Source organism: Eutrigla gurnardus (genome assembly GCF_963514095.1).
Source record: "Eutrigla gurnardus genome assembly, chromosome: 3".
In the NCBI taxonomy this organism is placed as follows: domain Eukaryota; kingdom Metazoa; phylum Chordata; class Actinopteri; order Perciformes; family Triglidae; genus Eutrigla; species Eutrigla gurnardus.
Window position 1 is genome coordinate 32,077,941 of NC_139917.1, and position 26,860 is coordinate 32,104,800.

Here is a 26,860-nt window from a genome sequence, read left to right on the forward strand (position 1 = left end):
TGAGTCATGCTTGAATATTGGCCCTGAACACAGCCACTAGGGGGCAGCAGCACTACGTTCGCTGTTAGCCCACGATTATTTATCTTCAATAGATCAAAATAGTGACATAGCATATAAAAATAATTAGCATCTTAAAATAAAGAGAAACATTATATATAACGACTGACAAAACATTGAGAACGTTTTTAATTTTTTAATGCTTTGTGGAGATACTCAGGAACAGAAATATTGAACGTTTCTCATTATTTTGAAAATATAAGAAGCAGTTCTGTGGATTCATCAGCAACAGAGGTGTCAAGTCTTTAAAGACTGGTGACGTCATCGTGTAATTCAAGCATCGCAATTCCCGACTTCAACCTGAGCACAAGTCGAATCAGGAAAAAAACAGAAGTTTTCTGAGCATAAAAAAAGAAAGTACTTGTTTCTGCTTCCTCTTTTGTGTCACATTTACTTGACTTCTCACAAAACTGTAGAAATAAACAGAAAATTATGTCAAAAAGTGAACATGTGATGTATGGTGTTAAATGGTGATTGGTAACAAACTTTACTCCAACAACAGTTGAACTGCATTTCACACGGTTCTGTTCTTTTCATTTTCCAAAGGGGCTCGACGGTTTTGTCATCAGATCCCACATGTGGTCATCTAAAAATCTAAATCACCAAATATGTGACGCTGGGTGACCTGACTAACACAAACACAACCTGTTGAAACAAACATTCTGAAGTCACGCCGTCATCACATGACACATTTATCATAATGCATTCAGCACCCAAGTCTCATTTCACACCATAGATAAAGAAAGGAGTAGAACGGATAGATTCAACTGGCTTCACTGGTCATATTAGGACAAAAGTATTACTCTGAACATCCTGCCACATTCATTTAAATACTCCTATTTTATTTCTATGTATCGCACATTTGTTTCACTCTCAGCAAAACGACACGGCGACTGTTCATGACCTCCACACACTCGAGACAGAACGATCCCAGTCCGCCTCAGTGTCCGGGGTCTGAGTCTGAGTCGCTGTAGTCCGCCACCAGGGATGGGAGAGATAAACTGCCCCGTCCCTTCTCCTTCCCACAATCCTTTGCCTCTGTGGTTTGAACATGCCTCTCTGTGGAGTCATTTGTCTCTGTTACTCGCTGTCCCGCTTGTGTTGCTGCTTCCTCTCTCCAAGCCGGCGCTGAAACCACCGCATCACACGTGCCGACGTCAGAGTGCGACTTGGTTTTGCCTTCCGGTCCTACAGAGCGTCTGCGGATCAGGGGGCAGCACGGCGAGGCCAGGGCTTTGGCCACCGCCGCTTCTTTGCCCTGCAGGCCGAGCTTGTGGAGCAGACCGCCTGCGGCGCCCCCTGGCACCGTGGAGCTGGAGTTGAACCACGAACGAGAGGAGATCTCTTTCCGCTTGCTGTGCTGCTTGTCCTCGTAGGCTGATTATGGAGGGGAACAACGAGGAGGACATTTTTAACACACAAGTCGTTGAAAAAACATTCCAGAGATAAGAAAGAGAGACTTAGATGCAGTAGAGTACAGATCATTCAGACTACACACGAGATGCAAACAAGACACAAAACAAGGAAGTAGTGTTTCAATTAGGGATGTTTCCAAAACTCACATCCCAACTATAAACTATCAGCTTTTTAAGGCAACAAAAGATGGAAACACAGAGTCTCCATCGCTCTGAGTGCAGCTTCCTGTTACACTACAGAGACACTGACCTCTGGAGGCGTCTGCTGGTCACTACAACACATCGCATCAATCAGCATCGTGTGTGTGTGTGTGTGTGTGTGTGTGTGTGTGTGTGTGTGTGTGTGTGTGTGTGTGTGTGTGTGTGTGGAGCCTGTATCGGCTACTTACAGTCAGGAGCCTGGTAGGTGAGCAGTGCTGCCAGCTTCTTGTCCTCCTCCTTCTCTGGCAGCAATGGGATGGACAGGTTGGTCCTCAGCCTCACCGTGTTGTCCTTCTCCTCCTGCTCAGCCAGAACTTTCTTCTGCGTCTAAAAGACGCCAATCAAAGCAGAGCAGTCAATCAATACAAACTGTGCAAACACCAGTCAGTAACCAGAGACTGTCTGTGGTCCCTCAGAGGTCTAGATAGTAGCTCACATTAGTCCAGAGACCAGACTATGTGGAGGAACCAGAGACTGTCTGTGGTCCCTCAGAGGTCTAGATAGTAGCTCACATTAGTCCAGAGACCAGACCAGACTATGTGGAGGAACCAGAGACTGTCTGTGGTCCCCCAGAGGTCTAGATAGTAGCTCACATGAGTTCAGAGACCAGACCAGACTATGTGGAGGAACCAGAGACTGTCTGTGGTCCCCCAGAGGTCTAGATAGTAGCTCACATGAGTTCAGAGACCAGACCAGACTATGTGGAGGAACCAGAGACTGTCTGTAGTCCAAACAACAAGGTCTCTGCTGTATTTATGTCTAGATGACCTTATATGGAGTGTTGGTGGAGCAGCTACAATGTTAGCGTAGCCTAGCACCCATCAACCAGACTCCATTCAGAAAACCAGCGTTTTAACAGTAGTTATCTTGTGGTCTTGCAGACAGACCTAACAAAGCATGACTCAGCACTTTTTACTGATCACCATCATGATGGAGTTATTTCAGCATCCTTTCATCTGGTTATTGATATTAAATCACAGATCAATACTGTATTCTGGGTTCCTCCAGCTGTGGTGGACCAGCCCACGTATTGCTAGATCCAGTGAATCTAGCTTAGTGAAATCCCCCGAGCACATCTGGATGATGTCATGAACCCAGATATTGCAATTAATATTGCAGGAAATAATGTTGCAATATCAGAGTTGCTTCTAAACAGTGGATGACAAAGATCGAAACACATTTGGGACAAAGTTTTACTCCCCTTTCAATGTTATCAATGTAAAAATTAAGCACAAAACTAGCAGCAATAACAGATGGTGAGCTGTCCTACCCTGAACTTCCTGCGGAGGGAGCTGTTGAGCTGGAAGTCGTCCTTCCAGCCTGACTGGTGGTCCTGGATCTCAGACAGAGACGGCAGAGCCTTCTTCAGCTTCTCCTTGTCTTTCCCGCCATGGTCAAGTTTGAACATGGCGTCCGTCTCTAGTTTCTCCTTCTCGGCGTGCTCTGGACCGAGAGAAGAAGGACGGAGACGATGAGGAACAAGGAAACAAGCATTCAGAAGTAAAGTCAGGTGGATTATACTAAGAGTATCAAAACGCTCCACCCTTGACAAAACACGTACATGGAGAAAGTGTGCCTTTAAAAAGCTGGTGGCTGTGACGACCCCAACTACACAATATACAGTTTCAAACATAAACATTCTAGAAGGTGTTCCAGTTTATTCCTGGTCGTCGTTTATGTGAATGACATCAGCTGACAGGAAGCTCCACAGTTTGAGATGACACTGCCTGATCTAAAGAAGCTTAAATTACACCACGAGGACAGACGGCAGCGAAGCCAGTCAGGTGTTTCTTTATCTGAGGTTTGATACGGAACACAAATCCGTTACCTGTGGTGAGGATCTGCTCATTTTCAGCCATGTCCCAGCGTTCCTCCTTCCTGTTCGCCCCGCTGACTATCACGTAGTCGCAGGACGCCGGGTCCGTCTGCATCTCGATGTAGTTGACACAGAGATGGCACTTCATCCTAAACCTGGAGGCAAAAACACTGTGAATATCTTAAATTCTTCCATTTTTATTTGTCAGAGCGATTCATTTGGATTTTCCATTTGTTTAAAGATGACTGTGGCACACGGCTCCGGGTGGTTCAGCATCGAACCTGTTCGGCTAAAACAAACTCGGCCCTCTGGTGACCCAGCTGAGGACCAAAACCAGATGCATGAAAAAGGTGGATCTCGGTCCTTTTCCATGTGGACTCTGCTGCAGGTCATTGTGGCATGAGGCAAATTAACCAACCACAGGATTTTATGACAGAAGACGTGATCGTAACGTGATTGCAGAAGTTAAAACGACTAATAAATCCATCTGCTGATGGTGAAATCTGTTCAGGAAGTAAAAGTATTTAAGGTGATATATAAGCACATCAGCGCAGGTTATTAATAGGTGTAAAAGCTCCATGTAATCTCCACCATTATCAATCATGACGTGGTTAATATAACAATTCATACAAACATGTATTCATCAAGGAACATAATGTTCTGCATAAACTGCTGACGGTCCACCAGAATTGAATCCCCCCACGTTGTTCCTGATGACAACCATATCAGTTCCCTGTCAGTCTGTGTAACTTCCTGTTTACTCCTCAGGAGCGCCGGTGTAAACAGGAACCGGAGCAGAACTGACACTGGTTCCCCCGGTGCAGAACCACATGAAACCTACGTTAAGGGTCTGTGTGTGTGTTTACCTGTAGATTGGCGTGGTGTAGTAGTTCCCCACTTTCTTCTTCTCCGCGTTGTAACGGACCCCTGGACAAGCAGAACATCAGTGTCGTGGAAATGAAAAGACGCTGGGTGAAGCCGACTAAATGGGTCGGGGGGTTTTCTTCAAACTTACCCATGCCGATGTGATTTTTGCAGCCTTCACACCAGATGTTGTAGGGCATCTCAAACCTGAACAGAACAAAAACAGTGAGAATGAAAAAAACTGTTCTGATTTAAATATATATATATATATATATATATATATATATATATATATAAATATATAAATACTAATTTATTTGATTTCTGAGCAGCGTACTCACCGGATGATGAGGATGCCCTGGGACAGTTTCCTGGCCCTCTCTCGCAGAGCGTGAGTTTTATGGTAGCCATTGAGGGATCCATGCTAAAGAATGATGGAAATGTGGGTCAGCATTTTATACACAAAGCCCTAAAAATACACTGTGTGACCGTACACACCTTGACCGGATCAAAATCCGGAGGGTAGTAATGGTTTTGTCCTTTTCTTTCACCCTATCAAGAAAACAGTGTGAGGAGCTTCGTTAGTAAAGAGTACAACGTTGTGTTTAAGCATATTATCTTTTGGTTATTTGCCGCTTGATGAATACATCAATTCTACACATCGTGACTTACCATAGTGACGTCTGGATCTCCACGCCGGTAACGGACTCAACCCTTTTCACCAGATTAAGAAAAAAGAAAGCATGTCACTGACCCCATGTTGCAAGGCTAACATTTAGGCTACATGTAAAAAGGTACATTCACTTCAGATTTATGCACGGGACAATACGAAAATGTCTTTTTGCAATTAACCTGGCCAAAGAATTCACTATATTACTCTGATAATCATCTAAATGTGCTTAAAACTCTAAACTTGTTTAATAGTGAAGACAAATAAAAGATTATCTATAAAACATCAACAATAAGAAACATTGTGTGAGTCAGTTCTTTCTGATAATACCTGGAGTTGGAAGTAATTATCTGATTTTTGCATGGAGTTTGGTGTGACTTTCCGTCATTACATATGAGACTCATCGGAACTAAAAGAAAATAAAATGAAATAAAACAAAAAATAAAAACACTACAATTAAGAGCATAAACGTGTATGAATAATTTCAGGGCAAGAGTTCAAAATGTAAACAAATGTGAAAAGTCAACAATGTAAACAATAAAGAGGTTGAATCTGTACGTGTTTTTACACGTCTCCTTACGTAAAGAGTTTGGTGTGACTTCACTTACATAAGTAAATCAGTAAATGCGGAATGTGTCATTTTAACTAGCGTGACGTTAACGTTGGATGTAGCCCAATGACGTTACAGAGTAAACTACAACCACAACAAACATCTGGCTGCGTGAGCGTTAGCTAACAGACGCTACAGAAACTACGCGTTTTAAAAGCTACACTGCTTCACAAGACGTGTGAAAACACTAAAGTGTCATATTTTTGCATGCAGTTTGGTGTGACTTTGCGTCACACGTCAGAGCTGTAAAAAAAAAAACAAGCTAACATTAGCAACAAGCTAGCTCGATACGTAACGCGAGCGTTTTCTTCGCGTAAATATGTAAACTTGTCGCTAAATGACAGCTGGTACGTAAACGCTATGATGTCGTCGCGTTCAGACGCGCTGCTGACGTGTTTACTCTCGAGTTTCAACATTAAATGTACTCACAAACGCGCGTTCAGCTCCACAAACACACACCAGCTGAACGCCACACAGGGCCGGTGGGTATGCTGCCTTCACGTGTTTTCGGATTTGTGGGAAATACGAGGTGCTGACTGTCTCGACTGTCTCGTGATGTAAAAAATAATTTGAAATAATATATAAACCAAATAAAGGACGGAGTGGGGAATTTGATACCTGAGTTTGAGACCGGAACCGGAGAAGATTTCTTTATTTTTAACAGTGCAGCAAGTATTAGCTGTTGCTTGTATCACTTAAAACATTCTAGCAAAATAGTGAGAAAGATTTATGGCGATATATCTCGGTTCTTTCTGTTTTGAAATGTACTGCTTTATTTCATTTTGTATTTTAATGGTCCTGCATTCAAATATTTTTTTTTGACCATATTTACTTTGAATTAATGAATTCTTTGTTTTTATTCTGAATGATCGCGATGTTATATTGCAGATTGTGTTTTCCTCTACGAGCTTTTGTGCTGTATGTTCAATAAAAAAAGAAGAAGAAAAAAAGTAGATTCTTCCGACTAGCACCTGAAGGCAGCAGGAATCTGTGTCGGAGGTGACGTCGCAGAGACTTGCAGGAAGTAGCGGTGTCAAACCGGAAAATGTGCTGAGAGGAACTAGCGGACTTCCTGGTCGTGTTCGGGTCTAGTAGAAATGGAGCCAAAAACAGAGCCCCTCAAACGTTACATCTGCTCGTTCGCGGGCTGCGCGGCGGCGTACAACAAACAGTGGAAGCTGGACGCGCACCTGTGCAAGCACACGGGAGTGAAGCCGTGCGCGTGCGAGCACGACGGCTGCGGGAAGTCCTTCTGCAGTCCCTTCCACCTGGCGCGGCACGAGCTCAGCCACAGCGGCGCGAGACCGTTTCCTTGCACCGAGGCCGGCTGCGACGAGGCCTTCGGCACCAACGCGAACCGCGTGCGACACGTCAGCCGCGTTCACGCGCGGGAGCAGCAGAAGAAGTACGCGTGCACGTACGAGGGCTGCGGGCTCGAATTCAAGTACAAGAAGCAGCTCAAGTGCCACGTGTGTGACCAGCACGCGCAGCTGCCACCGTACCCGTGCACGCACGACGGCTGTCACATGCGGTTCACCGTCCCCGCTAAGCTGAAGCGGCACGAGAAGGTGCACAGAGGCTACCCCTGCGCGGAGGAGGGCTGCGACTTCACAGGGAAGACCTGGACGGAGTACCTGAAGCACAGGAAGGAGCAGCACCGGCTGCTGCTCCAGTGCGACCAGTGCAGCAAGGTGTTCAGGGACTCCTGGTTCCTGCAGCAGCATCAGCGGGTCCACTCGGACAAGCGGGTGGTCCTCCGGTGTCCCAGGGACGACTGCGGCAGGTCCTTCACCACCGTCTTCAACCTGCAGAGCCACGTGAGCTCCTTCCACGAGGAGCTGCGGCCCTTCGCCTGTAGCCACGCAGGCTGCGGGAAGACCTTCGCCATGAGGCAGAGTCTCCAGCGCCACAGCATCGCCCACGACCCGCAGAAGAAGAAGCTGAGGAAGCCCCCGCCCAAAAGATCTCTGGTGTCCAGGTTAAGCGGTTACAGTCACACAAAGAGCGTGGTGTTGAAAAAGAGCAGGCAGCCTGGATCCCCGAGAGAGTCTGGACCAGAGCCGACGGATCCACCTGGTCCCGTGGAGCTGGTGTCCCTCCTTCAGGATACCTCCTTGCTGTACAGCCCCACCGTGGACAGGCTGACTGACGCCCTGGCGACCCCTCTGACTGTGTAGACTCAGACACGAGGAAGGATCTGCCTGTCGGGGTATCGGGGGTCTAATAAATTCAGTCCACTGTGTTGTCACCCCCCGAGAAGTAAAACAGTCACCTCAGCTGATTTACTTGATCAATTTTTTGATCTTTTCTGAAAATGAAAGCACAGCGACATCAAATTCCGTCCATCTGGGTGTAAAGTCTTTGTAGTCGTTTTTATATTTATGTAAGAAAATACATATTTGGTTAATATGTTTTGTATTATAACATATAATGTTCGATGCTTGTTTTCTATGTCTAATCAGTCAGGCCTGACGCTGCATTCTGCCCAACATCGAGACTTTTCATCCAATCACCTTGAAAGGGACAACAAATAAACATGTATATGATCTTTATATGGCTGTTGATTCGTCCAGATGTGGCAAACGTGAAATCACCGTCGGGCCTCGCAGCGTTCTCGCTCATGAACCTTGTTGTCCAAGATGATGATGATCAAAATAAAAAGATGGGAAATGTTGGAACAAACTGGAAATGGATGAATGCACTGAATAAATCCCCATGTGGGAAATAGTGTTAAAGTTGTTGATTCAGTGTGTATTTATGAATAATAATACGTATGTTTGATATGGTGCTTTTCCAGGTGCTCAAAGATCCTGCTTTCTGGTCTGGTGGACTCTAAATGGACCTGTCAATCAGCAGGTAAGCCCCGCCCCCTAAAGCATCCCCTGCTTTCTGGTCTGGTGGACTCTAAATGGACCATAATGTACTAAATGAACATCATGCTGGATTGAAGAAGACTTGAAACTACAGATTGAGACCATAAACTCATGTTTACAATGTTTACTGAGATAATACATCAAGAGAGAAGTAGGACCATTTTCTCATAGACTTCTATACAACCAGAGAGGAGTCGCCCCCTGGTGGCCAGCAGAGAGAAGTAGGACCATTTTCTCATAGACTTCTATACAACCAGAGAGGAGTCGCCCCCTGGTGGTCAGCAGAGAGAAGTAGGACCATTTTCTCATAGACTTCTATACAACCAGAGAGGAGTCGTCCCCTGGGGGCCAGCAGAGAGAGGCGGTTGCCCGGTCCACTTGTGGTCTGAGGCTCCCTGTCAGGGTTTTGGCTTGACCCCTTAGGTCCAGTTAATAGGAATCCTTAAACTAGAGCACACAATACTGGAGTGTTTTCCATCTTTGTGACAACAGTTTGAACTTGACCTGGCCGTCGTCGTGTCACGGTGCTCCAGGCTTGTTTTTGCAAAACCCGAAGGAACCTGGAACGAGAGAAACAAAAACACCCCGCCGTTCCTCGAGCCTGGGTGACATGCGGCGGAGCATCCCGGCTCCGACCGGCAGATTTACGGCGTAAACAGGAGCGGCTCCGTGCGAGTTTGAGATTCCGAAGGGCTCAGTCCTCTCCGAATATTTGGCGTTACAGGAAGGCTGCTCCCCTACATTCCTGTCCGGCTCAGACGAGCCCTATATGGGCCGACTGTCCGACCAGCTCACCGGAATAATGCACAGCAGACCTCGTCTGATGAGCATTCACACACTTAATGTCCTGTGATCCGTTTCCTCTTTCTAGACATGGTGATGAAACCCGGATTCCTTGTGTTTCACTTAAAATCATCACTTTGCGTTGAGATTTCACTGAAAACTTTAGTGAGTTTGACTGATTTATTTTCCCTCTAAGAATCTTTTTTTTTTTACATACAGTTTGTTTTCAACCTTTAAAGCGAAGCCTCGGGATCTGCAGCCGGCCCACGAGGGTTTATCTTACTGTAAATGTATTATTTATTAAGAGAAAACGATTTAAATTGGAATCTGTCAATAACTTTCATTTCTGACCGTCTTATAGAAGCAATAGCTCACTTCACTCTATATGTTCCCTTTGCAATTTTGGCTTTGGTGACACTTTTTAGGGTTTTCTTTTTCTAGTTTTGAGACTGAATCAGACAGGTTTCAGATCTGGCCCGGTTTACCATTGTATAAAATGATTTGCGTCCCCCCCCCCCCCCCCCCTTTTTTAAACAGAAATTGATGCCATGTTTTTTCCATTCCTGTCTTCTGACAAACCCCTGAATTCCTGACTGGATCTTCAGGCTCTAATCCAATGGGATTGCTCCGTCTCCACTGTATTTCTCCCTCCACCTCCCCCGCATTTCCCTTCTGCCTTTCCATCCCTCACCTGGACTTCATCAAATTACCGGGAAATGGATTGTCTCCGTGAGAATCATTCTGCTTGCTTGTGGACAGCGGAGCTCTTATTGTTTTCAACTTGGGCAGGTTGTGTCTGCAGAAACGAGGGGGGTTACATGAACAGGTCTAGTGGGTGCAGTCCCACGGGCCCAAAGAGTGAGGGAGAGACACATGACAAAACTAACAAGGAGCTAAACAACCAGAAATAGACAATCAACCACTACAAAAATACTCAAAAATGACTAGAAAAGAGACAAAACCACCACAAAGAGGCACAAGTCTTCACAACGTTGCTCAGATGTGGGAGAGGTGGTGGGGCCTTTTGCCTGTCTGTACCCAAAGGGCCCTTTGACTCAAAATCCACCCACAATGTCCCAGTATAGCCCCAGTATAGTTCCAGTATAGCCCCAGAAAAGCCCCAGTATAGTCCCAGTACAGCCCCAGTATAGTCCCAGTATAGTCCCAGTATAGCCCCAGTATAACCACAGTATAGTCCCAGTATGGCCCAAGTATAGTCCCAGTATAGCCCTAGTATAGTTATAAACTCTAGCATCTGGATGCCATTCTGTGTCTTGCTCAAGGGCACTTCACCGTATCAGCTGCAGCCTCTGACTACAGAGGAGAGTCAGGTGATCCGGTTTTCCCCTGCATGCGTTTATATTTCACAGAGATTAAATTAATCTGTTGACGTCCCATTTATTAGTCTGGAAAATATAGTTTTCCCAGTTCTCGACAGAGAAAAAATAAAGATGAATTAAGTTGATAGCAAGAAGTGACTGAGACGAAGCATGAAGAAAGGTATTCTGGGTAAAGTCAGAGTCAGACACATTAAGTAGACTATAACTTTTCACTTCTAATTTAGTGCCGTCTCAAAAAAACGTTCTCCCACATTCCCGGCAGTAAAGTTCATGGCTCAGTATTTGTTCAAGATTAAGGGATGATTCCTTTGTCATTCATATCAGAGTCTCCCAAAGGAGTAAGAAGCACAATTAAGATGTTCCTTGGAAAGCACTTTGTGGGAGCGTTTCTACATCTTACGTTGGGACGCCTGAAGGCCCATTTCCACTGGGACTCCAGAATGAAAGTCAGCCGGCCGATCCGGTCAGTCATAGAGGACATCATCGCCGTCATCGTGAAAGTGGACGATGAACAACCACGAGGTTCAGGACCATCACAAAAGATGAACAGCTGATGAATGAAGGCTTTCCTGGTACTGACAGCGTGGGCGCTGGACACGCCGGCATCACCGGGAGAATTACAGAGGCTTTCATGGGCTTCGAGGTACCAGCACTTGGAGACTACATTGCCTCCTCTGTCAGAGATCACCTGATGATGCCACCAAAGAAGTGCAGTGCCATCTGCAGGTTCTTCTCGTCTGTGGGCAAAACCCTCTCAGACGTCTGCAGGCTGGCACGAGGCTCTTCACAGCTAGAAGGTGAGGGTTTGATTTGAGTCCACTGTAGTTCTAGAATGGGGGTTTTCTCCGGGTGCTCCGGTTTCCCCCACATTCAGTGAATCTTAACGTCCGAACCCTTAAATGTGGCGTTGAGCCAGAAGGAAAAACATGAAAATATGAATTATTATACTGCGCTGCAATTTGTATTCCCTTTATATTCTTGTTTTGGTTTATTTATTATTTTATTTGCTCGTTTTAATGTTTTATGTATAGCACTTTGTTGAAAGGGGTGAAATAGATCCAACACCTTTCCATAACTCAAAATATTAATAATTTAATTTATCATGGAAACTCTTGTGACTGGAAGCCTAGGTTCCTTTCCTTAATATCACTTCCAACTTTGGAAGTTAAATAATATTTGTGACCTGACTGTCCATATTTAAGATGAACTGAAGGGTTAAATTCACATTATTATCACAGTGTTGGTGTGTTGGTTTACAGATTTGATTGTAACAGCAGGAGGAAGGAGGAGCTGCTGGACCTGAAGCCGGTCAGTGAACCAGCAGTTCATAGAACCAACAACATGGGGAGAAGTGGACTATGTGATTTTGGAGTCCATCATTGTAGTTTCTCCACTGCAGCCCTGTTTCCTAAAGGAGATATGACAGGACGCATTGAAGCACCTTTCCTTAACATTCAGAGGAGTCCAACAGCTCTCATAATGGCTGACACTCAGACACTTACAGGAACCTTCCTCAGAGAAAAAAACTTCTCAACCGCAGCCTAGATCCAGTCCTTCTGTTCTTACCTTTCACAATAAAAGCCTCTAGACATTGAGGAGGAGTTGCAACTATCGCTGCCAGTATGAATAGTGTGCTTGTTGAATATAGCTAAGTTATACGTTAAGTGGTCAAGCTGAAACCAAGAACATCAATCTAATAATCTGTCGAAGGAACCCAGTTGTGTCAGATATAGTCGGGCAGACGGATACAAACCTCAGCTCATATTTTCAGTTGCATCCGTTGCTAAATAAGGTGCACTGAGGTGTTTGACCTGCATCTGCATGGCAGCAAACAGGGTCCAAATATGCACTTTCTTGCAAACTCCAAATTCCATTCACTACCTGCTTGGGCTTCTATGACCGTTACATAATACATATTCTACATATTCTACATGTCAGCCGCACATTGCTGATGAAATCCCTCGATTTATGGAGCAGCCCGAGATGAGTCGCCCGTTGTGGAATGTCTGCTGAAACAGGCCGCTGTGTTCTAATTATAACCCAACTTCCCTTCCTGATGTGGTGTTTAACCTTTTAAAGTTTGTTGGGTTTTTTTTGCTTTACTTATTGTTTGCGATAAGAGAAGCTACAAAAGCTTTTTTTGAAAGACATTCCACAATGTCTCATCCCGCATCCTACTTTGAACCTTACATTTCCTACATGGATCATTTTTGTGTGTTTGTGTATCGATAAAGCTCCGTCTACGAATGTATTCTCTTGGCCGTCTGTCTCGCTGCCTATCTCCCCATTCATTAATCACACGGCGTTCTCAGCATCATCAACGTGACATCGTCGCTCCTCAGCAGCTTTTCAGAAGCAAAAAATCCATACCGCCAGGGGCCAACATCCTCTGGAAAAACATCTGGGGGAAACTCAGCAATGAGCCGGTGATTTACACCAATTAGATGATCTCAACGGGACTTATTCTGGGTCAAGCGCCCGCCTGCCCTCCTACGCTGCCTGTCAGGCTCAGGTGAGCGGGATCGTCTGTTGGCAAGTAACGGGTTAGTGTCTGTCTCCCCCTGCACCTCCTCATCTCAACCCTTCACCCCCACCCCTCATCTCCGAGGGCTATATATTGGAGGTTGTGACTCGTCTGCATCTTGAGCATCACTTACAGACATTCACACACACAGACACACACACACACACACACACACACACACCTGTGTCTGGTTCATCTTGAGCGACGGCGGAGAACAGACCGGAGCCATGAGGTCCTTGTTGAAGCTGGTTGTGATCCTGTTCTGTGTCCAGAGGGGAGAGGGCCGCCGGCTGTGGTCCCTGATTGGTAAGTGCTGGCTGAAGGGGAAGATCGTGACCTCTGACCTTTCGGCTAAAATGTTTTTTTCCCCCTTGCTTTGAGAGTGACGTGTTAAATAGCGTGTCTAGACTTGTGAAATGTGATCACTTTAGATTTAGATTTTCTGTCTCCATTATTTTTTTAGTTACAGTTGAACGAATGCCTTTTTTTTAAACTCTTTTAGATCACATTGTTCACCTATTTAAACATATGTCAATAAAATTACAAAAAAGATGTTTTACATCCAAATGTTCTTCCTAGAAAACAAGATGATGCGTGCTTTTATCAGCTAGAATTCCAGCCAATAATATTATTCCGTCCACCCATCGATCTGAAGCTCCTCCCGAAGCGACGCCGCGCCCGTCTGACCCGTTTCACGTGGAAACGCGACGCCGCGCCCGTCTGACCCGTTTCACGTGGACGTTTCAGCTCGACTTTGGTTTCTCTCAATTGCTTTGGCCCGAATCTCAAACGATAAGGAATACTTTAAAAACACCTCTGCTTCACAACAGATTTGAGTTTCTCATTCTTTTAAACTTATTGCAAATATTTTAGCACAAATATGCAAATTAGTAAGTACAAGTATCTACAATTACCTGCTTATTTGAATATATGTCGCTGATCCAAACTGATTATGTTGCTTCTCAGTTGAACCGTTGTGTGAATTCTTTCATCACATGCACAATTCATTCAGTCTGTCACCCGTATGAACCCCTGAATACAGCAGCAGTTTTAATGAGGCTTCGTTTAGAAGCGGGTCAGTGTGTTGAGTGAGTTCTGACCTTCTGCAAGTGAGTTCTGGCGTCGTCTTGGATCATAGAAGGGCTTTGAGAACGTAAATCTGTTTCAAGAAATGAGCCAAAGTAACGAGAGGAAGTGAAGCTTTCATTTTTTAACCCTTTCTGCCTTTTTTTCCAGATCAGCAACCAGAGACAGCGTCTCCACACACCAACGAGGAGAAGAGGAACGCAGGAGACCAAAAAGAAGCCTCCGGATTCGGGCCGTCGCTCCATCCCGTGGCCCCGATCCGGTTGCGCCGCTCTGACCCAGCTGACGCCCAGTGCGGCCTGCGCTCCATCCTGCTGCAGGTTCGAAACCTGGGGCTGGGCTACGACTCGGACGAGGCCGTCCTCTTCAAGTACTGCGGCGGGACGTGCCCTCACGTCCGCTCCAACCACGACCTCACCCTCGCCAACCTGCTGCTCAGCGGCGTGCTGCCTCAGCCGGCGGCCGGGCAGCCGTGGAGCAGCACGCCCTGCTGCAGGCCCACCCACCACGAGGACATGGCCTTCCTCGATAACTCGCACCGCTGGCACAAGGTGGAGAAGCTGTCGGCGGCGGGCTGCAGCTGCGTTGGCTAGACGGGGTGGTGTAACGAGTCGGCTGGAAGATGAAGAGTTTCATTCCAAAATGACAAAACTATTCTTATGAACTTATTCAAGCTTCCACGTTTTGGGTGAAAAACCCCTCATGAATCCAGTGTTGTTGATTTACATGTTTTGACTCCCGTCTTGTGATCCAACAAGCCTCAAAAAGGATTCAAGTTTATTACTTTTGGCTTTTGTGAGCTTTAATAATAAAAGAAAGAAGACTCCTGTAGCAGTCGATCAGAAGAAGGAACGGCTGCTTTTCTTAGATCGTGAACAGTTTGCATTCTGGAAAAGGGAGTTTTCATCCGACGCTGGCAATAAATACAGAATTGATGAAGAACGAAACATCTGATTAGCAGAATCTTGAATTTCTGAGATCTAAAAAAAAAGGGTCAAACTGAAGCGAGGCGTGATTCTACTACAAGCTACTGTTTTTCTTGTTGTAAATAAGCTGACTTGTATTTATTGAACATCTGAGCGGTAGGATGGATGATGCGTACGACGCTGCGTCGACGCTCCTCCACGGTTCCTCACGCAGCCGAATGAAGCTCTCAACAATTCAGACCTTTTCCTCCCGTTTGAAATAAATGTATTTATGTAAGATAAGTTATTTATTTATTTGTCGCCGTTCTTTCATTGTCAAGCTGATTAAATTATTCTGTGATGTGTTTCATCTCTGTGTGTTCGGTTCCCAATAAAGATGAACTTGTACAGGACCAAGTGGCTGATGGGAGTGTCATTAGAATAAAGAGAATGATCACATGATGTGGCGTGATTCATACAACAACGTGTTTATTCAGGTGAAATCAGATTCACATCCAGATCATAAACGTCTGAGAGCCAAAGCTCAACATCGGAAGGATTTCACAATCTGTGTCACGGCTCTCATTTAGGAGTCCACATAGAGTCCAAGTCAGGATCTGGTTCAGGACCAGCGGCTTCGTAATGCAGTTTTGCTCCTTTTCCAACGACACAAGCTACAATGTGGAAGTTAGATGTTTAAAGACTGACTTCTGTCACCGTCTCTACGTAGCCACCGCGTCCTCCTCAGGCTCCGCCCCCCACACCTGGACGCGTCCCTCCATGGCCGTGAGGAGGAGGGTCTCCGTGGGGTGGAAGGACAGCGACTGGACGACGGCTTTCCCCACCGGCAGCTTCAGGGACAAAGATCCCTGGAGGTAAAAAACAACAACTCCTTTCAGTTCACTTCCTGAATCCGTTTCTAGAAATAAAGCTTGAAATGTTGCTTGAAAATCTGTTTAAGTTTACGATACATCAAGAAGATTTTCACCGCTTTACTTTGGAACTCTGTTTGTAATATTAAACAAACCAAAAACAGATTAATATTTGCTTATTATAGGTTGTTTTCATGTTAAGGTGGACTTTTGGACATATTCATTAAATGTAATGTAAATGTAAATATTCACATTTTTGGAAGAAAAATAGTTTGAGATCAAATCATTTCAGGGACGCCCTGCAGTAACTCTGCGGACCCCCTAGGGGTCCCGGACCCAAGGTTGAACATCTCTGGTCTATGGACATGAATGTAACGGGACACTCACTTCCACCAGGTCCCAGCAGTAGACGTGTCCGTCCTCCGAGCAGCTCAGGACGTGGGTGTCTCTACTGGACAGACAGCAGTCCAGCTTGTAGCCCTTCATCTTGTGTCCCGTGTACCTGAGTGAAACCATGAACGAATGAATGAAAAGAACAAAAAAGAAAAAAACTAAATGTAAAGAATACTACAAACGGGGTTCCTCCACCTTTTCCAAAGTCAAATTCAAGCACTTTCCAAGCATTTCAAGGTACATTTCCATGCTTTTCCAGCACCTTCCAGCTGTGGTAAACTGCATATTTGTATCAATCCAATGGTCAGTATTCAGTCTACTTATTATTGCACTTGTTTATTTATGAAGGTTGATATCAAAACACATCCCGTCTCTCTGGACTCTCACATTGGTCAAGGAAAATGAATTATGTTCTCTTAAAAAAAAAAAAGAATATACCATGCACTATATTGTAATTGTCATTTTTTTCAATCGTATAGTTATTAAGCTTGAGGCAGCACACGTGACGGTCATGTTTGAACCTCGGCTGGATAATGTCAGGTGAAGAAGCTGTTGCAGGTCTGTAAATGAGAACTCACTCTCCCAGCATTTCCCCGGTGGACTTGTCCAGCAGGCGGACCGTTGAGTCCAGACTGGAGCTCAGAGTGCACTGACCGTCCTGACTGAAGCACACACATGTGATGGGACCTGCAACACATGCAAACAGTGTAAACACACACACACACACACACACACACACACACACACACACACACACACACACACACACACACACACACACACACACACGTTACAGGGTTCTGCATCTTCAACCACAAATAAAAAAAACAGTAACAGTTATTGAAATTAAATGTAATTGTGAAAAAAAGATCACTAACTGCCGACGAAGTCCATGTGCAGCTGTCCCATCCTCAGGTCGTAGCGCCTCACTCGGCCATCCACCGACCTAAACGCAGGACAGTCACGTGTTTTGAAAATACAGTCGGTAGCGACCTGTCAATCAGCAGGTAAGCCCCGCCCCCTAAAGCATCCCCTGCTTTCTGGTCTGGTGGACTCTAAATGGACCATAATGTACTAAATGAACATCATGCTGGATTGAAGAAGACTTGAAACTAGAGCTTGAGACCATAAACTCATGTTTACAATGTTTACTGAGATAATACATCAAGAGAGAAGTAGGACCATTTTCTCATAGACTTCTATACAACCAGAGAGGAGTCGCCCCCTGGTGGCCAGCAGAGAGAATATAAACATATATTAAAAAAATAGAATCAAACTGCTTTGCATAAACAGCGTAAATCAGAATCATATTTCTGACAGAACTTTTTAAATATCTAGATATCTGAGGTTCATCAGCAAATATCACATGTCCCACAAAGGAACCTTGAGGAACGCCACAACCTCACTGCATCCAAACCGGCCAAAGTATAAGTATTTCGAGAGGAACGTCATTTTCTCATATATTTCTATACAATCAGAGAGGAGTCACCCCTGGTGGCCGGCAGAGATAATACAGCTTTAAGGACCATCAGCTTTGGCTTCACTTTTCAGAACCAGAATCTTCAGATCAACTCCAACATGCAAACAACATATAGCGGCTTTCATGGCAATAGAACCTTTGTTTAGCGTGCTGACCCGGTAAGCAGCTCGTGTTGCACCACCTTCAGGCTGCTGATGCTGTCAGTAGCCTCGTCTAGAACCTGGATGGGCTCGAATCTTCTGGACCTGGTGTCCCAGCACCGGACCGTCCCATCTAAGGAGCCTGGATGAGGAATAAACAATCAATAGAATCAGTAAATGAGCAGTATGTTATTGAGTTAGGGATTAAATATCTAATCAAAGTCTTCTATGAGTATTCTCACCAATAATTTTAACTTTTATATTTTTACATGTCTGTTATTGTTATTATTATTATTATTATTATTATTATTATGTCTCTGGACCTTTTCCATTAACGATGTTGTAGAGCGAAGGAGGGATGATCCCACAACAACAAGGCGGCGTAGGAAGAGGCTGCTGACTCACCAGACAAGATGACGGTCGCCTCCTCGTTGAACTGGACACAGTTGACTTTCTGTGAGCACAAATGTTCATCACAAATTTAAAAGAAATAAATGACAAATAACAAATAAAAACCAAAGCGCGTCATCGCAGCCGTACTGACCCCGGCGTGACCTCTGAGTTTGCGTGTGACCTGGCCCGTGGCGACGTCCCACAGGATCACTGTCTTGTCAGAGCTGCAGGAACAAAGGTGGCTGTTGTCATAGGAACTGTTGAGATGAGAAAACACACAGGGGGTTATTATTCATAAAGCGTCGTGCTGAATGAAGGGAGGCCGTGGACGAAGCTCTCACCCGTCGGCATCCAGGACTTCGTATCCGTGGCCGCTGTACGTCTTCAGCAGCGTGCAGCGGCTCGAGCTCCACAGCTTCAGAGATTTGTCGCTGCCGCAAGACAGCAGGTAGTTCCCATCCGCTGAGAGAGCAGAGAGACGGGAGGACGGGAGGAAGAGAGGACGGGGGGCCGGTAGAAGATTTTACTTGAGTAAAGAAGTATCTGTAACTTTTACTTAAGTAAAAAACATGTACGTTTGACACCTCTGATAGTTACCAAAGTAAGTAACGAACCCACATTGTGCATATTTAAAAAGATAATCGTTGGACATTGTCCTCAACCAGACGTGTCATATCTCAACGGTCTCCATCATATTGGGCTGAAACATATATTTCTGTCTGTCTCACCATTGAAGCGAACCGCCCTGACGGCTCCCTGCTGACAGTCCAAGGTCCGGAGCAGATGCTGAGGCAGCTGAGGAGCCTGAGGTCGGGGCTGGGGGAACGACATGGGACCACCTGAGTGTGGGGGGGCACAAACATGTGAGCCACATCACCAACTTCCTCCTTCATCACCACTTTACCAGCTGTATTTATTTATCCCAAGCATTCAACATACTGTAATATAGAAGAAATACAAACATAAATCAGATCCATCCAGAGATCGAAGACATAGAGAAGGAGCAGGCAGACGCAGGATGCTGCCCTACGTCACATCGATACAAAAACATGTATGCTGTAATACATTAACAGTTCTGGTCTCTTTTTACTGTTTGCCTTATTCTGTTTTTGTTTTATTTATTTTTCGAACGTATGTTGTCTTCCTTTGTTGTTAAATGATATAACTTTGGGGTGCTATTGTAAATTAGCATGCCGGTATGTTGCTATAGCCTATAGCTAACGTTAATACTTTCCTTCACGCAGTAAACGTTACTTTCCTTCGTGCTACTTACTTATTAAATGGCTTTATCAGACAGTTCAAGTACCATACCGATATTCCCGGTGCAGTATGTATTCGTTATATGTTAATATGATACATTTATCCCGCGTTAGTAACCATCAACAGGCTCCTCCGTTCGTTTCAGAAGACATGTTTGATAGCACGCGCAATGCACACTGGGAAAAAACACTCCTGTCAAAATAAAAGTTAAAATACCCTTCTACCGTTCGTATCTTGGCCGACGGGTTCGCGTTACGCTTTTATTTTAAAACCGCCGGGTATGACACTGCGATCAAAAATACTCCTGTCAAAATATAAGTTAAAATACCCTTTTACGATTTCGTCATGGCCGACGGGGGTACTTCACGCGTTTTATTTTGAAATCCGCCAGATATGACACTGGGGATTAAATATACTCCTGTCAAAATAAAAGTTCAAATTATTTTTATTTTATTTTATTTTATTTTATTTTATTTTATTTTATTTTATTTTATTTTATTTTATTTTATTTTATTTTATTTTATGTTATGTTATGTTATGTTATTTTATTTTATTTTATTTTATTTTATTTTATTTTATTTTATTTTATTTTATTTTATTTTATTTAAGGGGCCGAGGTCGCTGAGTATGATGGTAGTTGGGCTTGGGAGAGCTTTGTGTGTGTGTGTGAATGTATTTTGTATTTTGTATTCTTTGTATATTTGTGGTATGGACCTCCTCGAAAACGGGGTCATCCTGCTAATAAACTTAATTATCTAAATACCCTTTTACCGTTCCGTTATGGCCGACGGGGTTTCTTCACGCTTTTATTTTGAAACTCGCCGGATATGGCCACCCCAGGACACCCTCTTCCTCTTCTCATGAAGACCCCGATCCGCTGTCTGTTGCTCCCTGGCGTTTAAACTTCTGAAGGGATAAATAAAAAAGAAAGACCCCGGGAGGGCACGTGTGGCACATTATGACTTCCAACAATATGGCAGATCCGAGGAGACAAAACAAAATTTTAAGGTGAGTGTTTCATACAGAAAGACGGGAGTTTTTCCTCGATGGAATCAGCGGAGCGTATTAGCTTGTTTAACGGTAGCTAACGGCTAACTAGCAGCTAACGGCTAACGGGCTAACCTTTAACACCCTTTAAATAATACCTAGCTTAAAGGGATTAGCGATTACTTGATTTGACTGTGGGGGGGAATTATGTTACACACGACCGAACACCCGACTAATAATATAACATATAAAACAATATAATACATTCTGTGGATTTGTTAGTCGTTTTCCTTTCATTTGTGGTCCTTCTGTAAAAAGCTGTCTCCAAACATCATGTTGGTTGTTTAGAGGACAATAACATCTCATTTAATGTGATGAACAAGTGACATAATAAGTAGACTGAATACTGAGGATTGTGCTTGAAAAGTGCTTGTATTTGACCCCTGTGACTAGTGGGCAGGGTATTAACCTCTTATCGGGTCCTTTAATACTGTGAGAGTCACATGACCCACCCAGACTCGCTGGTAGGGGTCGACCAATATGGCCTTTTCATATATACCGGTAAGTATAAGAAAAATTATTCAAATAAAGAGCATAGAGTGGTTAGACCGCGGCTGCATCGGAGCCAAAGTAGCACATTTTGAATTTAAATTATTTTATCGTCAAATCGGCTTTAAAAAATGACAGATAAACCATGAAAACGGCTGAATATCGGTGCCGTTAGGCGACCGGGTCTGATACGAATAAAATGCTTGTTGTTTTTGGTGAAGGTTATGTTTGTGGTGTTGCAGGTACAAACCCCCCAGCACAGAGAGCAACCCCACCCTGGAGGACCCCACGCCCGACTACATGAACCTGCTCGGCATGATCTTCAGCATGTGTGGGCTGATGCTCAAGGTGACCTACACACACACACACACACACCTCTCATTCTTTTGTCCTGGCGCCCCTGAACAGTAGACCTCGGTCCTGCCCATTCACTCCATTTAGAAGATTAAAGGTAATCTCCCCTTTTTTTAGATGAAAGGATGACTTTCACCTCAAAGGACACAATATACAAACCACTTTTTCAAGTGGTCTCGGTTTGCTTGTTTGGTCCTCACCAGTGTTCGCCTGATGGCATTCACACCGGCCCAAACGAACTGGAACGACAGAGAATATCCGAGTCTGTTTGAACCGAACGAAATGGCAGAGCTGTTACTTGCCTTTTGGGGGGCCCTGTGCAAGATTCTGTTTGGGGGCCCCTATTTTGTCCCATTTCACGTCTGTTAACCTCTTGTAACCCGTTGTGTTGCAGCTGAAGTGGTGTGCCTGGATCGCCGTCTACTGCTCCTTCATCAGCTTCGCAAACTCCAGAAGCTCAGAGGACACCAAGCAGATGATGAGCAGCTTCATGTGAGTAAACGCCACCACATGTTCCTGCACACAGGAAGTAGGATGTAGAATAAAGGTCTATAAATGTGTGTTGTATGTGATGACATCTATGATAGAACAGAGAAAAGAAGATCTCCATATCTGAGGGACTGAAAACAGCATTTCCTGACATTTCTTTATGAAAAATGACTTTTGATGATGAACAGATGATGAAAATAGTTGGTGATTATATTTCTGTGGATCTGTTAGTCGTTTTCCTTTCATTTGTGGTCCTTCTGTAAAAAGCTGTCTCCAAACATCATGTTGGTTGTTTAGAGGACAATAACATCTCATTTAATGTGATGAACAAGTGACAGAATAAGTAGACTGAATACTGACCATTGGATTGGTACAAATATGGAGTTTACCACAGCTGGAAGGGGCTGGAAAAGCATGGAAATGCACCTGGAAATGCTTGGAAAGTGCTTGAATTTGAAAAAGGTGTAGGAACCCTGATTATGAGAAGAGACGTTCTCGTCAGTATTCCGACGTTGGCAGAGAAGCGTGTTCACTTGCAAACTTACAAGTTGGACAAACCGTGAGAATCTGTACCGTCTTGTCTGCGGAGACGAGGGCCATTAAAGGTGCTACGTTTACGTGAAAGTCTTGAATTATTCAGCTTTTAAATCTGTAGGTTAGACTCTCTCCTGTCTGCCGCCCAGACTCCAGATGAGCCAACTCCTTAATGTCCAAAAGCTTTTAACTGTGTGACCTCCAGGTGGGTGCGTTCCCATTTGCTTATGAGAGAGCGATCCAGTACGGTCCAGGCTCCGGTCCAGGTCTGGCAGACGCATCCACAATGAGGGGGGGAGGGGGGGGGGCTTCTGCTCTATCGTCTAGATGAGGTTGTATTAAAGACGAGCTCGACGTGCTCACGGTTTAGTAACGCAAAATGTTTGGCTCAGCAAGTGATGTCAGACGATGAACTTAATGCACCAGGCCGCGTGGTGCGTGGACGCTGGTTCACGGCCAGGTTTAGGACGTCCGTCTGGAGCCGAGACGAGATGCAAGTCCCCCGTGTTGTTAAACTGATCTTGCACCAACATTCATGAATCAACAGGAAAGTAGTGAAATGAAGGAAAGCTGACGTTTGTGTGCCTGCAGGCTGTCCATCTCGGCAGTCGTGATGTCATACCTCCAGAACCCTCAGCCGATGTCGCCACCATGGTAACCAAGGGCCTATCACAGAGGAGCTTGAACCGCGGTTGGAGATGAAACAGCTGGTCGGCCCCCTGCTGGCCGTTGTCGAGGAAAGACGGAGAGGAAGTTAATATAATAGAGACAGGAAACAGGCGGACGGTAGAGATGCTGCGTGGAGACGGAGGGATCACACGTTCTTCACTTTTTACACTTTTCTAAGTTTGTGTGTTAAGTAAAAAGAAATCTACTTTTTTTCTGATCCATTGCTGCAGAATGTCGTGAATAAAGTTTTTAAAAGGAACTGGATTTGAAGAACATGGTCTTTTGTCACATTGAAATTATTATTTCTGTACAATAACTCATAAATATTGTTTGTTTTTTAGCTACTAAGATAAATTTAACACTTTACTTTGAATCATGAAGCTAACTTTGTTAGCGACTTTACACCAGAATCCACATGAATCCAGATCCAGTAAGGGTGCTGCTCGGGGGGGCACTCGGATCCACCCATCGCTCCTCCACAGTCCAAATATGGTCACTTCCTTCTACTGGTTGCAAAGAATCCAAGATGGAGCTCAAGGCCGTAGTCCACAAGGGGTGATGTCACCATGACGACGTCCACTTCTCATATACAGTATGTTGTAACTGAAAAACTCTAGAGTTTCTCCAGTAAGATAGTAAGATAAAAACACCCCTCTGGATGATACTTTATAACACTTTATATTTGTAGCGTGAATACTTTCACCCAGAATAAATCATAAAACTGTGCAAAGATAGATTTCAGATATAAAAGAATATTTAATTGAATATTGAATAGTGTGTGTGTGTGTGTTTGTGTGTATGTAAGCTGCAGAGTCAGCTGGATGCCAGGCTGATTTAGTGTGTGTGTATATAATTACTCCTGCCTGAGTGGCGGCTCGCTTACACCAGAAAACCACTGGATTCTGTCCTGACTGCTACTTTAAACAACTCCCTGTCTCCCATTCTGTGTGTGTGTGTGTAATCCTTGAAAACACTTGAACTTTAGTGTTTCCAGGGTTTGAAAAGCCATATCTGAGGGACTGAAAACGGCATTTTCTGACATTTCTTTATGAAAAATGACTTTTGATGATGAACAGATGATGAAAATAGTTGGTGATTATATTTCTGTGGATCTGTTAGTGGAATTAGTTTTCCTTTCATTTGTGGTCCTTCTGTAAAAAGCTGTCTCCAAACATCATGTTGGTTGTTTAGAGGACAATAACATCTCATTTAATGTGATGAACAAGTGACATCATAAGTAGACTGAATACTGACCATTGGATTGGTACAAATATGGAGTTTACCACAGCTGGAAGGGGCTGGAAAAGCATGGAAATACACCTGGAAATGCTATATTTGTGATATTGTATTTGTCCCTAGCTAGCCCAGTCCAGCCAGCTGATCTTAAGTTCAGCAGTGATGGATCTAATGAAGTTCAACCTGCTCTGCTGAATCCGTCCACTAGAGGGCACACCGGCATCACACAAATGGGTGAGTCTCTAATGAATCCACTAATTAAGTTGTCTGTTGATAAAAGGCATTACAACTCAACTAGAACGCCCCCCCCCCCCATTAATTGTCCACTGGCTGGGTTGAAAGGCATTAGGAAAGGCATAATTAATTATATTATTGATTTTTATTTATTATGATGGCAGGTGGTCTAAAGTTTAGAGACTCCAAGGAACCCAACCGTCTCTTCTCAAACTTATTACAAATACACCAGTTTGTTTGAGTTCATACAAAATGTTACCTGCACATATATGAACCATGTGATACATAATCTGAATATAAGAAGAGGACGTTGTCATGGTGACATCACCCATCAGTGTGTGGACTACGATGTTGAGACCTTCAGTTCAGCATTTTGGCCGTCACCATCTTGGAGTTTTTACAAAAGGTTGAAGGAAGTGACCATATTTGGACTGTGGAGGAGCGACGGGTGGATCTGAGCGGCACCCCGAGCAGCACCCTTACTGGATCTGGATCCATGTGGATTCTGGTGTGAAGCTGCTACCAAAGTTAGCTTCATGATCAAGATCAACGTTACAGCTAAGTGTTAAAGTCATCTTAATAACTAGAGACCTGTCGATCAAACACCAGGGATAACACAAACAAGCTTAAATAAAATTTAAAAAAAGCAAAGCTATTCTTATCCCCTCCTCTCCAATGTTCTTTTTATTCAATATCTTTTTATTTTTTTTATTATTGTATTTGATATTTTATTATTACTATTTTTTGGTTAATTTATCATCATTATTATTCCCTTTTATTTATTTTTACTATTATTATTATTATTATTATTATTATTATTATTATTATTATTATTATTATTATTTAAGTAAGCATTGTCTATCATTTACTGAGTTATCATTAACTACTATTTACTTATTATTTATATAATTATGTACATGTGTAGATGGATATCTGGTTATTTACTTAACGTTAGACACTTTATGAATATATGTTTGGATGTCTAAATGAGGAAAAACGACAACAGTGTTGGAGTAATGTTGTTCTCTTACATTGTTTTAAATGTTCTGCTTTTTCATTCCCTGGAATCAACAGCAAGGAAACAAACTAACTGTCATTAATGATGTAATACTCTGAAAAATAGTTAAAAATAAAATGTCTTTTCAAGGGACACAGTTTAACCTCCAGGTGTTAAAAAACAACTTTCTATGGAACACCATTTAACACAGTGTGTCACATCTGCATGGTAAACACTGCAGCCTGTCTCATCTGTGAGAGTGTGTGTGTGTGTGTGTGTGTGTGTGTGTGTGTGTGTGTGTGTGTGTGTGTGTGTGTTTCTCTGCAGTGTAACAGCCGGCCTGCGTGTGGTGCGTTCTGTGTGTTCGATGCCCTCCGGTGAGGTTAGACTGCACCGCTCCGCCGCTGCGTCTCCATCCCCGGTGTGTCGGTGTGAACACACAGCTGCAGGCTTTCATTTCCAGGAGCAAGGTGTTATTATTGGCTGTAACACACACACACACACACACACACACACACACACACACACACACACACACACACACGTTTAGAGTTACGTTCGGTTTAAAGTTTAGATCCAGTTTGCCTCAGCCAGACCTGCTGAGTCCTGGACTGATACACCATAAGTACGGTATAATAACAATATAATAACAGTCATGTTTCTTTTTATTTGTCCACATCAAACAGGAAAGGATGTTTGTGAATCTCTTCACCTTTGCAGTATAGTGTGATGTCGGCCGGCCCGTTGGGTGATCCTGGGTGGTCCCATGAAGACCTCCTGTTTGACCCACGAAATCTGCCCTTTCGTGTTGCTCAGGCTGAATTGTTGCTCTCTTGTCTCCTGACTTCTGACTCCTGTCTCTTGTCTCATGTCTCCTGTCTCTTGTCTCATGTCTCCTGTCTCTTGTATCCTGAGTCCTCTCTCATGTCTCCTGTCTCTTGTATCCTGACTCCTGTCTCTTGTCTCCTGAGTCGTGTCTCCTGTCTCATGTCTCATGTCTCTTGTCTCTTGTCTCCTGAGTCGTGTCTCCTGTCTCCTGACTTCTGACTCCTGTCTCTTGTATCCTGAGTCCTCTCTTGTGTCTCCTGTCTCATGTCTCCTGTCTCTTGTATCCTGAGTCCTCTCTTGT

General features: G+C 44.2%; 5 protein-coding genes across 5 annotated transcripts; 3 read left to right on the plus strand and 2 right to left on the minus strand.

Moving 5' to 3' along the window:
* Nucleotides 1-189: 189 nt before the first annotated feature.
* Nucleotides 190-6,135, minus strand: yju2b (YJU2 splicing factor homolog B). The gene is made up of 10 exons (XM_084006686.1): nucleotides 6,063-6,135; nucleotides 5,026-5,067; nucleotides 4,852-4,905; nucleotides 4,695-4,777; nucleotides 4,505-4,560; nucleotides 4,356-4,416; nucleotides 3,502-3,644; nucleotides 2,944-3,116; nucleotides 1,862-2,000; nucleotides 190-1,434 (listed from the first exon to the last, which is right to left on the minus strand). Exons 2-10 carry the CDS (start codon nucleotides 5,026-5,028, stop codon nucleotides 998-1,000), a joined length of 1,149 nt encoding a protein of 382 aa, XP_083862812.1. The 5' UTR covers nucleotides 5,029-5,067; nucleotides 6,063-6,135; the 3' UTR covers nucleotides 190-997.
* Nucleotides 6,136-6,646: 511 nt separating this feature from the next.
* LOC311011645 (transcription factor IIIA-like) lies at nucleotides 6,647-8,332 on the plus strand. Its single transcript, XM_084006699.1, has one exon. It carries the CDS (start codon nucleotides 6,731-6,733, stop codon nucleotides 7,808-7,810), a length of 1,080 nt encoding a protein of 359 aa, XP_083862825.1. The 5' UTR covers nucleotides 6,647-6,730; the 3' UTR covers nucleotides 7,811-8,332.
* Nucleotides 8,333-11,916: 3,584 nt separating this feature from the next.
* On the plus strand, nucleotides 11,917-15,550 carry LOC311010803 (persephin). Its single transcript, XM_084005453.1, has 2 exons — nucleotides 11,917-13,459; nucleotides 14,390-15,550. Exons 1-2 carry the CDS (start codon nucleotides 13,381-13,383, stop codon nucleotides 14,830-14,832), a joined length of 522 nt encoding a protein of 173 aa, XP_083861579.1. The 5' UTR covers nucleotides 11,917-13,380; the 3' UTR covers nucleotides 14,833-15,550.
* Nucleotides 15,551-15,621: 71 nt separating this feature from the next.
* On the minus strand, nucleotides 15,622-19,854 carry wdr83 (WD repeat domain containing 83). Its single transcript, XM_084005489.1, has 10 exons — nucleotides 19,696-19,854; nucleotides 19,151-19,261; nucleotides 18,764-18,884; nucleotides 18,574-18,679; nucleotides 18,435-18,483; nucleotides 18,045-18,171; nucleotides 17,288-17,355; nucleotides 16,988-17,096; nucleotides 16,404-16,518; nucleotides 15,622-16,013 (listed from the first exon to the last, which is right to left on the minus strand). The coding sequence occupies exons 2-10, from the start codon at nucleotides 19,251-19,253 to the stop codon at nucleotides 15,867-15,869; spliced, it is 945 nt and encodes a 314-aa protein (XP_083861615.1). The 5' UTR covers nucleotides 19,254-19,261; nucleotides 19,696-19,854; the 3' UTR covers nucleotides 15,622-15,866.
* Nucleotides 19,855-20,531: 677 nt separating this feature from the next.
* Nucleotides 20,532-23,523, plus strand: wdr83os (WD repeat domain 83 opposite strand). The gene is made up of 4 exons (XM_084005494.1): nucleotides 20,532-20,690; nucleotides 21,461-21,566; nucleotides 21,967-22,064; nucleotides 23,187-23,523. The coding sequence occupies exons 1-4, from the start codon at nucleotides 20,641-20,643 to the stop codon at nucleotides 23,251-23,253; spliced, it is 321 nt and encodes a 106-aa protein (XP_083861620.1). The 5' UTR covers nucleotides 20,532-20,640; the 3' UTR covers nucleotides 23,254-23,523.
* The last annotated feature ends 3,337 nt before the right edge of the window (nucleotides 23,524-26,860 follow it).

Excerpts from the sequence above, each read along its gene's own strand:
- yju2b (XM_084006686.1), bottom strand. Across the intron at positions 3,645-4,355 it reads TACACCACGCCAATCTACAG|GTTTAGGATGAAGTGCCATC; the intron begins GTAAACACACAC and ends TTTTGCCTCCAG. Across the intron at positions 2,001-2,943 it reads CCCTCCGCAGGAAGTTCAGG|ACGCAGAAGAAAGTTCTGGC; the intron begins GTAGGACAGCTC and ends GGCGTCTTTTAG.
- LOC311011645 (XM_084006699.1), top strand. The coding sequence starts at position 6,731 with ATGGAGCCAAAAACAGAGCCCCTCAAACGTTACATCTGCTCGTTCGCG.
- LOC311010803 (XM_084005453.1), top strand. The coding sequence starts at position 13,381 with ATGAGGTCCTTGTTGAAGCTGGTTGTGATCCTGTTCTGTGTCCAGAGG. Across the intron at positions 13,460-14,389 it reads CCGGCTGTGGTCCCTGATTG|ATCAGCAACCAGAGACAGCG; the intron begins GTAAGTGCTGGC and ends CTTTTTTTCCAG.
- wdr83 (XM_084005489.1), bottom strand. The coding sequence starts at position 19,253 with ATGTCGTTCCCCCAGCCCCGACCTCAGGCTCCTCAGCTGCCTCAGCAT. Across the intron at positions 18,484-18,573 it reads AACTCAGAGGTCACGCCGGG|AAAGTCAACTGTGTCCAGTT; the intron begins GTCAGTACGGCT and ends TTGTGCTCACAG. Across the intron at positions 16,519-16,987 it reads ACCGGGGAAATGCTGGGAGA|GTACACGGGACACAAGATGA; the intron begins GTGAGTTCTCAT and ends GGTTTCACTCAG.
- wdr83os (XM_084005494.1), top strand. The coding sequence starts at position 20,641 with ATGACTTCCAACAATATGGCAGATCCGAGGAGACAAAACAAAATTTTA. Across the intron at positions 21,567-21,966 it reads TGTGTGGGCTGATGCTCAAG|CTGAAGTGGTGTGCCTGGAT; the intron begins GTGACCTACACA and ends GTTGTGTTGCAG. Across the intron at positions 22,065-23,186 it reads CAGATGATGAGCAGCTTCAT|GCTGTCCATCTCGGCAGTCG; the intron begins GTGAGTAAACGC and ends GTGTGCCTGCAG.